Source organism: Protomyctophum parallelum, assembly GCF_964188405.1.
Source record: "Protomyctophum parallelum genome assembly, chromosome: 23".
NCBI lineage: Eukaryota > Metazoa > Chordata > Actinopteri > Myctophiformes > Myctophidae > Protomyctophum > Protomyctophum parallelum.
This window is the reverse complement of record NC_139715.1, coordinates 7,219,979-7,234,768: the sequence shown is the minus strand read 5'-3', so window position 1 is coordinate 7,234,768 and position 14,790 is coordinate 7,219,979. Positions and strand designations below refer to the sequence as shown.

General features: G+C 44.8%; 1 protein-coding gene across 1 annotated transcript in view; it reads right to left on the bottom strand.

Annotated features, from left to right (window-relative positions):
• Positions 1 to 399: 399 nt before the first annotated feature.
• Positions 400 to 14,790, bottom strand: part of LOC310853861 (calsequestrin-2-like) — a gene marked incomplete at both ends in the record, with an annotated part of 35,644 nt that continues 21,253 nt past the window's right edge. Inside the window, 10 exons of the mRNA XM_083758336.1 lie at positions 400 to 675; positions 2,978 to 3,052; positions 4,003 to 4,103; positions 4,695 to 4,749; positions 5,076 to 5,121; positions 6,106 to 6,236; positions 6,968 to 7,041; positions 10,905 to 11,013; positions 12,510 to 12,610; positions 13,078 to 13,162. Of these exons, the coding sequence (XP_083614462.1) occupies positions 400 to 675; positions 2,978 to 3,052; positions 4,003 to 4,103; positions 4,695 to 4,749; positions 5,076 to 5,121; positions 6,106 to 6,236; positions 6,968 to 7,041; positions 10,905 to 11,013; positions 12,510 to 12,610; positions 13,078 to 13,162 (1,053 nt within the window). The remainder of the gene's footprint in view (positions 676 to 2,977; positions 3,053 to 4,002; positions 4,104 to 4,694; positions 4,750 to 5,075; positions 5,122 to 6,105; positions 6,237 to 6,967; positions 7,042 to 10,904; positions 11,014 to 12,509; positions 12,611 to 13,077; positions 13,163 to 14,790) is intronic.

The following is a 14,790-nucleotide window of genomic DNA, read 5'->3' as shown; positions in this document are numbered from 1 at the left end:
TCTATTTGACAAAAAAAAAGAAAATGACATTTTCACTTCTAATTGTATCAAGTCTTTCTTTTGCACTGCAGGTGTGCAATAGAGTTAATAAGTATAGGCCTACAACAGTATTTGACCACATTCACACATTCTTTGCGGATCATTCACCCCAAGCGGTTCTTGCATTTGTTTTACTGAGGTTACGGGCATAAGGTTAGGTTTATAGGCATAGTTTTACTGAGGTTATGTTTAGGAATACGGTTAGTTTTAGGATTTGACAACCTTCTTGTATTCATTTGGACCACCGGAGGTACCTGCACCCGCCGTTGGGAACAAGTGGGGGAAACCCATCACAAAAGTATAGGCTATAATATCATATGACATACGAGCAAAATGGTCGACGTGTGAGAGCGTTCAGGGTTAATATTGATTGCTGTCGTCGTTGTCGTCGTCGTCATAGCGACCGCCGGCGTCCCTGTAGCCGTCGTCGGTGTCGTCGTGGCCGCGGTGGTCTCCGTCGTCCCGCCGGTCAGCCGATTGGTCCCGCCGGTCAGCTGACCGGTCCCGCCGGTCAGCCGATTGGTCGTCGTCCTCCGTGTTCACCCTGCCCGTCAGCACGTCGTCGATCCAGTCCTCCAGCTCCTCGGCCGTCGGCAGGTCCTCGTCGTTGGACATGTCCAGCCACACGCTGTCCGCCTGCATGCCGGGGAAACATTCTGACCTGAGATCAGATTCTAAACATGTCCAGCCACACGCTTGTCCGCCTGCATGCCGGGAAAACATTCTGACCTGAGATCAGATTCTACAAAACGTCTTCTACATCCTGACAGTTTTCTGAAAAAGCTATGTTTCTATATGTCAGTCGTTCTTCGATTTAAAAAAAAATAGCAGACCTACAAGCTCGTAGCGCGCCACTATGAGCTTGTAGATCTGCTATTTTTCAATAGCTAAAGCATAGCATAATGCTAACACCAAAAGGGGTTCCCGCCCCAAAATGGGTTGAAGGCAGTGGTGGAAAAAGTACTCTGTTATACAAGTAACAGGATTCTAAATGTACTTGAGTAAAAATACAAATAGTATTGGCATCAAAATGTACTTAAAGTGCTAAAAGTACAAAGTACTCATTATGCAGAATGTCCCATTTCATAAGTTATTGAAAAGGGTATCTTTGAAAGACAAAGAAGAGGTTCCGCACACAGTGAAGCTGGAAGTACCCTCACTAAAAACGCTCCCAAGCTCTTCTCCCTTCTGGCTCCGAAACTGTGGAATGCACTTCCCATTGCAGTCAGAACTGCAGCATCACTCCCAATCTTCCGCCGTAGTCTGAAAACCCACCTTTTCAGACTCCATCATGGCCCATAGCACTTACCCCACCCCCCTTAGATAGCATTTATGTAGACTTAGATAGCATTTGATACAGACTTATAGCATGTTATGTAGACAGCACTATAATTGCATTGTATATAGTCATAGCACGTCATAGCACATGTATAGTTTATATGTATAGTTTCATTATATAGATATTCCACTGTTACTTTCTTAGCTTACGCATGTTTCATGATAAATGCTTTTTATGTGATGTATTCCCATGCTTTTTTGTTCTTGCTTAATGTAAATCGCTCTGGATTAAGAGCGTCTGCTAAATGCCTAAATTGTAGGCTCTCAACGTGTCGCGCTGCGACGCGTTGAGAGCTTGTAGGTCTGTTATCTTCGGCGCGCATCTCCACTCTTTAGCTAGTGGAGATGCGGTTGCACGACATGGATTTCTAAACAAATCTGTTCAACGCAAAAATGCTGTGTTCAAGTTCAGGAGACTTTGGGAAAAAATGCAATTCTCCTGATTTCTGCCTTCCAGCATACAGTACATGGCATTGGAAAGGAGTGGCATTTTGCGTTTCCTTCACCATAGCAAACGCTGCATTCGTGGTCTGGAGAGGGCAGTTGTTTTACGGACGGGTAAAAGGGGCAGGGGCTGAGTGGAGCCCCTTAATGGTGTCTATGTGTGCACGTCCCTGTAGAGGACTGTATAGCTACACTGCACAGCCTCAGGCTTTCCTTTCCCTCGGAGGAAAGGAGATAACAAACAAGGCTACATCTTGTTGCCTCAGGACAGAGTGATGCCTCCCCCCTCACTATGATATTGATATGCAGAGTATTTATAGCCCACGAGGCCGTGCGCGGTTCGTTGCATCACGCTCACCTCGAGGGTGAACAAGGATTTTCGCCCAGGCATCATCATTGTTAATTCATGCCCGGTGGCACAATTATAACCACTTCAAACCCTGGTGTCTCCATGTTATAGGAAATTGTATAGTAGGTGAAAATGTTGGAACATGTTTGAAAGTAATCGCTTCATCTACAATCTCGCAGCACGTCGCATCTCGACACGGCGTGAGCTTGTCTGAGCTGCTATTTTCCATGTTTTTAATCATTAATGAACCCATTTAGATCGATTCTACTAATGTCTTCTAAATCCTAATGTTTCTATAGCAGTGGTGGTTCTTAAACCCATTCTGAACGGGCACCCATTTTGGTGTTGGCATCATGTTATGCTTTAGCTATTGAAAAATAGCAGATCTACAAGCTCATATCGCGCCACCGAGTGGCGCGATACGAGCTTGTAGGTCTGCTATTTTTTGAAAAATCAAAGAACGACTGACATTTTTTAGAATCTGATCTCAGGCCAGAATGGGTCAATCAGACCAGTGTGTGTCCAGTGGAAACCTCGTGTGAATCTGATCTCAGGTCAGAATGGGTTAAACTATTTCATGTCAAGGAGCCCCAGAATTATTTGAATGTATTTGGCCGTGGACCCCGTTCACTCTGAAATAATGTATTCAAAGATTTACAAGCTTGTATCGCGGCACTTGGTGCCGCGATACAAGCTTGTAGATCTGCTATTTTTCAATAGCTAAAGCATAACATAATGCTTAAAACACCAAAAGGGGTTCCCGACCGTCCAGAATGGGTTTTAAATCGAGCCGGAACTCTTACTTACGTCTGTGACGTTCACCACTCCAATCTGTGGTCTGAACAGGTCCAGTTTAAAGGTCTTCTCCCAGTAGGTGGTCAGCTGTGTGGACGAGAGCCAGAACAATGTCATCTGCGTGAGTAATATTCTGCCCCATGCAATTAAGTCAAATGGCTGCACATTCCCCAAACAAGGCAAAAATGTACAGATTCTTAAAAAGAATCACACCCATGTGAACCGAGTGGTGCAAATCCCCACTCCACCCCCCCCCCTCTCTCTCTCATTAGCAGGCAACAGTCTGTCAGCACTGGCTCTCTCTCTCTATGTTTCTGCATGGCACAACAGCGCCCCTACTGGTACTCATACTGGTGCTCATACATAGGTGAACACATACATAGGTGAACACATACATAGGTGAACACATACATAGGTGAACACATAGGTGCACACTGCACACTGCACACTGCACATTGCTGGTTGTAGGAATGGTTGCGCCACTCAAAAAGTCTTCTAAATCCCAGCGGTTTTCGTTGGTGTTGTTCTATCAATGGTTCTCAAACCTCTAAACTTAGATGTACTTGGCCGGGAAAACAAAACATTTCGTTCCACGGACCCCCCAGAAGCAAAGAATTTGAGTCAAAAGTTTGCTTAAAAAAAAAACACATATTCAAAGGTTTCCACCAATTTTCACGATTTTATATATTTGAGCTTTTATATCTGCCGTTCTTGAATAGCCAAAGAGATCTAAAATGACAGCGATGCTTTCCCGGTTTTAACCCATTCTGACCGGGCACCCATTTTGGTGTCAGCATCATGTTATGCTTTAGCTATTGAAAAATAGCAGATCTACAAGCTCATATCGCGCCACCGAGTGGCGCGATACGAGCTTGTAGGTCTGCTATTTTTGAAAAATCGAAGAACGACTGACATTTTTAGAATCTGATCTCAGGTCAGAATGGGTTAATCAGACCAGTGTGTGTCCAGTGGAAACCTCGTATGAATCTGATCTCAGGTCAGAATGGGTGAATGGGTCAAAGTGATTGATTGTGTACCAGAGGGAAGTCATCCGGGTCGATCCACACGATGCTGAGCTCCGGGTTGTTGGTGTTGTCTCTAGCCACGTCTTTGAGGATCTCCAGGAACTCATAGCCGTCTGGGAGGGACATGTCGGGTGAATAATCAAAACCTCGCCTTCGCTTATAGATTTGAACCGAAAACGAGGTTAAATTCATTATATATATATATATATATATATATATATATATATATAATTCATAATATACGTATAATGTTTTACTTAACCCAGTTAGGACTTAGGCCGAATGTTGCTATATACTTTAGATAGAATGGGTGCTGAATGGGTTTTAGTTTCTCTGATCCCACATCAAGCATCGGATCAGACTCTATGGGCTGTATTTTGCGTGTCTTAAGTACCAGGTCTTATTACTTAACTTAAGACCTGGAGGCGTGGTCAATGCTCTTTGGCCACTCAGAATAGCCAAATGGCATTGATCACGCCTCCAGGTCTTAAGTTAAGTAATAAGACCTGGTACCTAGGACACGCAAAATACAGCCCTGAGTATTTAATGAGATTAAAAAAAACAAAATGAGGACAGACGATCATTATAGTTGCTTAACAGTTGCTTTCTCTCCCGTTCCATTCTGTCTCTTTCTCCACGGTAAACTGTGTCTGTTCTTATTTTTGATGGACTTTTTATTAATCAAATTCGTGAAATGTTCATACCTGGATCCTCTTCCTCAGCAAAGGCAACAATGTGAACTCCATCCATGTCATCCTCCTGGGGATATCAATGTTACTGTTTATAGCATGCATCAAAACAAATAGACGAGAATACTATACATTATTATTCCCCCCACGCACGCACGCACGTACGTAACGCACGTACACACACAGTACAGAATCAGAGCACTGCTCTTTATTCCTATCGGGTTCATTGCCGAGTTTCAATCAATAACATTGCCACAGCACTTTGACATCAAAGTAAAATAGAAATGTACTGAGAGGAGCCCAGCCAAACTATCAATGTTTAATCCTAAATGCTTTTAGTGGGAAAAGAACTGTTATATGATAAATGGTTGTAACGGCTGAATGTAGAGGACTCACCCATGTCTCAAACATATCCTCTGCACGGAGCTTCCTCAGAGTGGCCCTGTGGAGAACACGTGCACTTTAAACTGCTGGGGAAGCGACGATGGAATGACTTAAGTTCAGTAAAGATACCATTGTTAAAGATTATTTTTTTTGGCTTTTGTGCCTTTATTAATAGTCACAGTGAAGACGTACAGGAAAGAGGGAGAGAGAGAGAAGGGGAGAGACACGCAGCAAAGGTCGTCATGAACGGGACTCGAACACGCGGCGCGCTGTCAGGCCAGAGCCTATATGTGGCATGCGCCTGGAATCTGGATCACTAGGCCAGCGGGCTTCAAGATACCATTGTTGTGGTCGAGTCCACCTAAAGCGAGTCCAAGTCAAGACCAAGTCCGAGGGGGTGCGAGTCCGAGTCAAGACCGACGGGAGGCGATACCAAGACCAGGTACAGAAAACGCAGCGAGAGCAGCATGCACTCTGTTTCTTAACAAGATAGCTGTCTATAAGCGCCAGAGAGCTCTCTTGTAATGTTAATGTCAATGGGCTCCTCATAATATGGGTATAAAACAATTATTTCATTGCATTGTAGTGACTCATGGCTCGAATGGACTCGGTAGGGGGGGAGAGTCCCGAGTCCCTTGGTCCGAGACCGAGTCAAATCAAGGGCAGGACCGAGACGAGACAGAGTAAATGAAAATGTGGACTCGAGACCACGACTCGAGACGAGTCAAGGACTCGAGTACTACAAACAAACCTTCATCAGTATAATGTCATACTGTAACGAGCATCGATAGTTTCAGAGTCATGCAGACCGCGGAACCACAAATCTGCATCATTTTCACATTAAGACTTAAATCACACTTTGTTGCACGACCCCCAACAAAGATGACACTTTTCCAGTTGTCATTTTTGCCTGTAAGGGTCGTGCAAAAGCGCTCTACTCCGTACTGCATGGAGAGTTGGAGACACTTCTGATTTATATTTCTATCCTGTGTTATGGTGTGTGTCTTCACTCTAGACGTCACGTGATGCCATGATGGCCGACCTTCGGTGTTGGGTGACATAGTCCACGATGTCCATCTCTGACAGAGGTCTGCCGGGCAGGACGGCCGGTTCCTCCATGAAGGGCTCGTAGAAGTTCACCTCGTTCATCTTCAGGGACAGGTGCTTTGCTACCTGTAACACGTAGGCACGCACACACAGACACAGGTTATCGTGGCTGGGTGAAGGAAAAAGTCACAGGGTCCCACTTTTTACACTCTCAAAAGTTAAATGAACGCGAAGATCTTTGGGTCTTCAATTTGAATTTTAAAGAATAGAATGCCGTTCCATCTTTCTTGCCATTTTGTGTGAAGTCACTTTCTTCATCGTGCTAATGTTCACATATTACTATTAGTGAACATATTAGTGTTCAGCGGATGTATAGCTCGGAGATCTGTCTGGTTCCAAGAGTCTATTTAAAGGTATATTCAGTGATTTCACTTAATTCAAATATCACTTATTTTTTTGTTTTGTTGTGATAATCCTCCCTACTATAGAGTGTGCTGGCCATATAAGGAGTTCCTCCCTGTCCCCAGTTAACCCCTGGGGGTCAAAAAACCTTAGGTTTCGTTTTTGACTCTCTATCCTGATTGGACGAAAGGCTGGGTCCCACAGCCAAAAACGAAACCTAAGGTTTTTTGAGTGAAATCACTGAATATACCTTTAAGAAGACACATCTAGATTTGTCTCTTGGATGAGCGGTAAATGTTCGACCCCCCCATGAATGTGGGTGACCCGTGTTCGAATTAAATGAGGAACTACGCACATAAATGTGGCAGCTTTTAGTTTGACATTGTACGCAGACTCGTTGATTCAGGCACTATAGTCCCACATCACCCATACTGTAGTGTAGAGAGAGCACTTACTGCTTTGTCAAATGTGGCGAAGAACTTTATGTAGGGCTGGAAACGTTCCGACGCTTCCAAGAAAGCTTTGTAGTCTGAGAGAGAGAGAGAGAGAGAGAGAGAGAGAGAGAGAGAGTTTAGGGAAGCCACAGAGTCAACACACGTAGCATTGTATGATTTAGTCAAACATGCAAATGCTTCATTAAATGGATGGAAGGAGGCTATAAATAAATCAGAGAAAGGGAGCGAGATGCAGCATGATGGGCAGAGACAAACCAAGGTTGACTGCACAGTGTTTATTTCACTCTGGCAGTCTGCAAGGTCAAACGGATTTAAGTTTTAAAGACGTTTTAAACCCGGGATGAGAAAATGGAAGCAAAGTGAATCGCAGACAAAGTTCCCGACGCCCAGTAATTCCCCCGTCCTTACCCAAGAAACGCACCCCCGCCCCCGCTGTTCATTGCACTTGTAGTGTGCTGCGCTTGCACTCCCAACAAAGGTCACGACCCTTGGGTCACGGCGGCCGAGGACCCGCTGTGGACAGAAATGGGTTCCATAATGAAATATCCCATCGCTGCCATATCGGTATCTTTTTTTGTCCCCAGCAGTGGCGGAAAGTATAACTAAGTAGATTTACTTAAGTACAGTCGGGAGTGGCTTAAGCCCAACACACACCGGGTGCGCAGCGGCACAGGCGTTGCCGCGTGGCAACGCCTGGAAAATAGAACGGTGGCGACGGCGTATCGGAGCGTCAGGCGAGGCGTGAACGCGCGTCGGACGCCGCCGGTGTGGGATAGGTTCATTGAAAATAACGGAGGCGGCTGTTTTGACGCGTGGCGTTCGCAGACGGTGTGTGTTGGGCTTTACTGGCTTATTGTCGGTATCAGCCAGTAACCCGTTACAATGCGCTAGACCTCTGGGAGATGGAGTCTATCCCCGTTACAATGCACTAGACCCCTGGGAGATGGAGTCTATCCCTGTTACAATGCGCTAGACCTCTGGGAGATGGAGTCTATCTCCATTACAATGCGCTAGACCTCTGGGAGATGGAGTCTATCTCCATTACAATGCACTAGACCCCTGGGAGATGGAGTCTATCCCTGTTACAATGCGCTAGACCTCTGGGAGATGGAGTCTATCCCGTTACAATGCACTAGACCCCTGGGAGATGGAGTCTATCTCCATTACAATGCACTAGACCCCTGGGAGATGGAGTCTATCCCTGTTACAATGCGCTAGACCTCTGGGAGATGGAGTCTATCCCCGTTACAATGCACTAGACCCCTGGGAGATGGAGTCTATCCCCGTTACAATGCACTAGACCCCTGGGAGATGGAGTCTATCCCCATTACAATGCGCTAGACCTCTGGGAGATGGAGTCTATCCCCGTTACAATGCACTAGACCCCTGGGAGATGGAGTCTGTCCCCGTTACAATGCACTAGACCCCTGGGAGATGGAGTCTATCCCCGTTACAATGCACTAGACCCCTGGGAGATGGATTGCTGAGGTGGTGCGCCACACCGACCATCAGCTCCCCAGTACTTCCCGCACGACTTGCTGCACCAAGTCGTGCTACTCATTCGCTGTTGGCGGTGCCCGGGGTCGAACCCATGAACTTGTGGTCCAAAGGACGAGAGCTCTACCGACTGAGCAAATCTTGAGGTATTTCACTTGAGTATTTCCAATTTCCAATACTTTTACTTGTACTCCACTATACATCTCGGACCCAAATATTGTACTTTTACTCAAGTACATTTTTAATTCTGGACTTTTACTTGTAACAGAGTATTTCTATATTGCAGTACTGATATTAATCCATTTTGGGCCGGGAACCCCTTTTAGTGTTTTAAACATGTTATAATTTAGCTTTTGAAAAATAGCAGATCTACAAGCTCATAGCGCGCCACCTGCTATTTTTGAAAAATCGAATAACGACTGACACAGAAACATAGCCTTTTCAGAAAACCGTCCTGATATAGAAGACATTTTTAGAATATGATCTCAGGTCAGAATGGGTTAAAGTATTTAAGTACTTTTTCCGCCCACTGGTCCCCAGCTTTTTCTTGCCTTTTTATTTTATCTTTTCTTGCGGAGCTATAATTGCAGTTTGACCTCCTAGGCGTAGAACTAGAAGCTATTTAAAGGATCTCCTCGTCCTGGGAGACTGCAGTCTCATGTGCAGTGGACGAAGCTGCGATCGCAGCCTCCATTAGTCTAGCACTAAACATAGCATGGCTGCTTTGAGCTTGCATGCACGGCGAAGCAGTGGAGAATGCTTTAAATTATGAAGTTCACTAAGGTCCATTATAAAGTTTGAAGCGCTGAGGAAGGCCTGGAACGCCTTCGTTCCTGTAGGTGGACTGCTGCTGATTGTGTTTTCATGAAATAAAGAAACTCAAAAAATGTTGAGGGCCCTCCCTCGTCAGTGTAATACTTACACTGAACTATAGCATACTTGGGGAGGAAACAAAGTCATTAACACAAATTCCCTAGCTGTTTTTTCAGAACTTTGTTTTTCGAACAAAGTAAGCAAAGCAAAGTAAAGCAAAGTTACTATGTTTACCCAGGGTAACTGGACCAAGCTCAAGAACTTGTTTACAGCCAGGCCCTGCTCATAGAACATTTCATGGTAGGGTTTCAAATAGGGATGCACCAATCCGATACTCGTATCGGAGATCGGCGCCGATCCAGGCTAAAATTCTAGATCGGGTATCGGATCGGTGGCCGATCCATTATCCGATCCGATCCGATAATTATGTGTAATTACAGTATGAAAACAACTCTACCTCCTCTGTGACACAGCAGTGTAGTATTGACAATATAACATGTGGAATGCAGCCAGGCTAGCCTGCGCACACATTAACCTGGTCTAATTGTTGCACAGTTATTTAATAAATAATTCAGTGCATTTATATCTGTGTTTGTTACATTTTGTATTACAAAGTTGGGAAAGTAATGTTTAAGTCAAGCCTTGATGTTGCCTTACACAAAATAATGATTCCAGACTCCACACAGTGAGGCATACAGCTTAATAGGTTATTACGTTTCTTTGTGGGGGGTATCGGATCGGTACTCTGTATCGGCAGATACTGGACCCCCATGTATCGAAATCGGTATCGAATGCCAAAAAGCCGGATCGGTGCATCCCTACTTTCAATGCCTTGCTCAAGGGCACTTCAGCGGCGGTAATTTTAACTAGCGACCTTTCCGATATCAAGACCGCTCCGCAAACCGTTCGGCACACCGCTGCCCCACCACAGTCACAGCAGGTGACAGCAATGCGGTAATTATTTGTGCGTGATTAGTCGGAAGTTCATTCTCCATGCTAAATGGGAGGGAGTATATAACCAATGGAAAACGTTGAGACGCGCTCAAAGCAGTATGGATGAAAACAATTTGGTCCACAGAGGCCCCTTTTCCACCGGTTGGTTCCCAGTGGGAACCGGTTCAGTTCTTTTTGGTTTTTAGTCCATGAGTGGGCAAAACCATACCTATATTAGATTGTTATCTCCGTGAAACTTCCCCAATTGAGTACTTACACGAAGACAATGATTTGTTGTATTAATTTTTTTAAATATGCAAATGAGGCATTATGTAGGAAAATATACTAAATAATCGAAAATATGAAAAAGCTACTACTGTGGAAGGGTTATCATGTATTTATTTACTTGTATTGATCCTATAAACAATTTAATATAGGTCTAGTTTGCCCACCAATTATGGAGCTCTGGCTCATGGACTAAAAACCAAAAAGAAATGAACCGGTTCCCATTGGGAACCAACCGGTGGAAAAGGGGTCTTATTGTATTATGCAGGTGCATGAATCATTACACACACACACACACACACACACACACACACACACACACACTGCACTCTATTTCTGTATGTGTGCAGTATCAGTATGTGTGTACATGTGGGGATAAAACGTGGAAGAAGATCACTCCCCGACTAACACGAATCTTCCCCCTTGAAGTAGCCAATGAGGCGGATGTCTTCCTCCATCCGCTCGAACGCCCGGAGCTCCATGGCGTTGCTGATGAGCTCCACCGGGTCCTCCAGCACCTGTGGGTCGGTATACGAGAGACCTGTGTTTTCTGTACACAAATGCATAACCCATTTCTGACCTGAGATCAGATTCATACGAGGTTTCCACTGGACACACACTGGTCCTGATGAACCCATTCTGACCTGAGATCAGATTCTAAAAAAATGTCAGTCGCTCTTCGATTTTTCAAAAAATAGCAGACCTACAAGCTCGTATCGCGCCACTCGGTGGCGCGATATGAGCTTGTAGATCTGCTATTTTTAAATAGCTAAAGCGTAACATGATGCTGACACCAAAATGGGTGCCCGGTCGGAATGGGATAATGCACCGCCTTTTTCCTGACCATTTCATGTTTTAGGAAAGCTTTGAAACATCAGAGTGTGTGGCACAGCGTTTACCTCTGAATATTCCGTTCTCTCGTCCGCCTACTGCCTTTTCAGAAACACAGAGCTGTCTCTATTTCAACAACAAGGCCTTCAGGAGGAAAGTCCCCAGGGGGCGGGGGGGGGGGGGGGGAAGGACATAGAATCCATGGTGGAATCATCGCAACTCCTGTTAAGTCTTGCATTGCTGAGAATTACATCATTTACAAGCACCTTAACGAGGCTAAAGCTGCTAATTGCAAGAGCGGGTGGTATTTCATTATGCTATGGATGTCCATTGAGAGTGTAGGGCGGCTATATGCAGGTTCTTTTCCCCTTCCGATCCAACAAGACTTTGAATTCACAAATTGGCTTTTTCCGTCTTTCTTGTTGATGGTGTGCTGATTAGTGAAACCACGGTGTGTGTGTGGGGTTTGAAATAAAAACAGCCCATAATAAGCCACCTTGAGATGGCCAGTATACTCACAGAATACCAGTGGTGGAAAAAAGTACTAGTAGTAATTTTTTGACCTGAGATCAGATTCATACGAGGTTTCCACTGTGGACACACACTGGTCTGATGAACCCATTCTGACCTGAGATCAGATTCTAAAAATGTCAGTCGCTCTTCGACTTTTCAAAAATAGCAGACCTACAAGCTCGTAGCGCGCCACTCGGTGGCGCGCTATGAGCTTGTAGATCTGCTATTTTTCAATAGCTAAAGCACAACATGATGCCGACACCAAAATGGGTTCCCGTTCAGAATGGGTGAAGTAAAAGTATCATTACTGCAGTATAGAACTACTCCATTACAAGTAAAAGTCCGGAATACATCCCGAGTACAAAAGTATTGGCATCAAAATGTACCAAAAGTAGAAAGTACTCACTATGCAGAATGTCCCATTTAAAGTTTTCAAATGTACAAAACTCTTTGGAAACATACCAGATCAATAAGCGTATAGTGGAGTAAAAAGTACAATATTTGCCTTTGAGATGTAGTGGAGTAGAACAGAAGTAATGTATTGGAAATACAAATACCTCAAAATTGTACTTAAGAAAATACTTAGTTACTTTCCACCACTGCAGAATACGTTCTCCGCCCCCCCCCCCCCCCCCCCCCCCCACACACACACACACACACACACACTCACGTCAAGGAGGAACTCCACCAGTGTGTCCGCCGAGAGCTCGCCGTCAAACTCGATGACGCGGTCGTCCTTGAACACGTACAGGCTGCCCACCTCTTCTAGACCTAATTGGAAACGTTGAAATGGTTGTGTGGAGCGTTATCAATATCATGTTTTCACCTGTGAAAGAGAACTTCATGTAACCGCAAACAATATTGGAGACTTAATTGGCTTATTCGGGGGGAGCTCATAGCAAAGACCCGTCAAGACTCCTGTAGAGGGCATGTGCGTGACATCATCATCACACCCGGAAGTTACGCGGTAATGCCTACTGAGTGGGAAAAAACTACTTTCTGACCTTGACAGCCCATACATCCAAACAGAAAAGTCATATTTGATTGCATTAAATGACTTTAAACAATGTTAAATTCACTTTGTCGCTCACTTTGCCTCTCGATTTGCCACTCGATCTGCCATTCACTTTATGCATGCGCATATACTGTACCCTCTATTCTGTACAGTGAACAGTGATACAGTACTTAACTAATTAATAAGGAACATATTACGATCTTCTGAGAGATGATGTAGATACCTAGTTTTCTGGCCACTTTGACGTCCTTCTGAGAATCCACCATCCCAAATCCAATGTCTCTGTCCTCCAGTACCTGAGCTGTAAGCTGGACATTATCACAAACACACATACACACCCCCACACACACACTTGTTAGTCATCATCATCATCACCCAATTCCTTATCTACGGATTCTTTCTGCCTGGGGCACTCATTTTGAAACGGGTTGAGGTGGATACCACCTCGATCCTCAACACAATAGACCCCCCTCCATCTCCATCCGAGTGCTACCGATGTTCTTACCACAGCTGTTCCCGACCTGTGGGACGGGGTCCACTGGTGGGCCGAGAACGATCAGGGGCCCTGATCGAGAAAAGGTGGGAAACCACTGTTCTACCACATTATTGTATAGGTACTCTTCCCGACCCTGCCTGGATCATTCCGAGTCTGAGCTAATTTAGTTCTGTCTTTTCATTGAATTTAACCTGTATATAACCATGCATGTCACAGGGCGGCAGTGGCTCAGTGGTAGAGTGGCCGGATGGGAGCCACGAGGTTTCCAGTTCGATCCCGGGGCTCCCCCAGAGTCGGTGTCGAAGTGACCTTGAGCAAGACGCTGAACCCCTAATTGCTCCCGATGTGCAGGTTGGTGCCTTGCATGGTTTCCTCCGCCATTGGTGTGTGAATGGGTGAATGCAATGCACAATCTATGTGAATCACTTTGGATAAAAAGGGCTATATAAATGCACCATTTACTGAAGAATACATTCTTATTCACAAGGACATGGAGCGCCTCAAGGTCACTGGCAGGCATATATGATATATTCTGTCTGTGTGTGGGGAAAGAAAGCTCTACAGAGCCAGTGTGCTTTGAACTCATAGGACCATCTCGCTGTGACTGTGAGGCAACCGTTCTAAAGAGCCGAACTAGAAGAGCATTCAGAGCGGGTTAACTCACTCTGTCGGTATACACAGGCATCCACACACATAGCGGCTTGACTCTATCAATAAATCTTTTACTTTAGCTGTGTGAATGCCGAGACCCCCTGTGGAGTTTCTCCGTTGGAGAGAAGCCGCTGTGCATATCAACTCCGCCTTGCCTTTCAGATTGTGTTTCCCCAAGAAGTGCTGCAAATACCCGGTACACTCGAGAAACGCCGGCTCAATTTAGCTCCTGCTGGTGCTGGTTGATCAGTGCTTCTAACTGTGTGCAGCATGGCAAGAATGTAAAACGGTGAGTACTGGAAGTTGGGTTAACGGGGAGATGCCCGTTGAATGTTACGTTTTTCAACTATGTGAAAAGCATTCTTGAAGATTGTAAAAAAAATTAATTCTCTGTCCCCTTCATATACTACCTGACAGTATTAGTGCTGCAAATATGGATTGTTTCCTTAATAATTATTATTATTTATTAATTTTAATCGACGTTGATTTTTTTCTAAATCAATTATTAAAATAGATTTTTTTGTTTGATTAACTGCTGCACCCCATAACTATTATGCAAGTATGAACGACAGCCGTACAGACTGGAAGAACGTACCTGTTTCTGGTTCAAAGCCAGATAAGAAAGCATTTTGGGAACGAGCTATAATTAACGTAATGGCCTAGAAACAATCCCTGGATACATATATGAACCCCAGAGGAGCAAGCGGCCATCATAACGGTCTGAAAATCACTGCTTTGGACTATTATCGGGAGGGAAAGCACTAAAACACTTATTTAATGTGACCATCA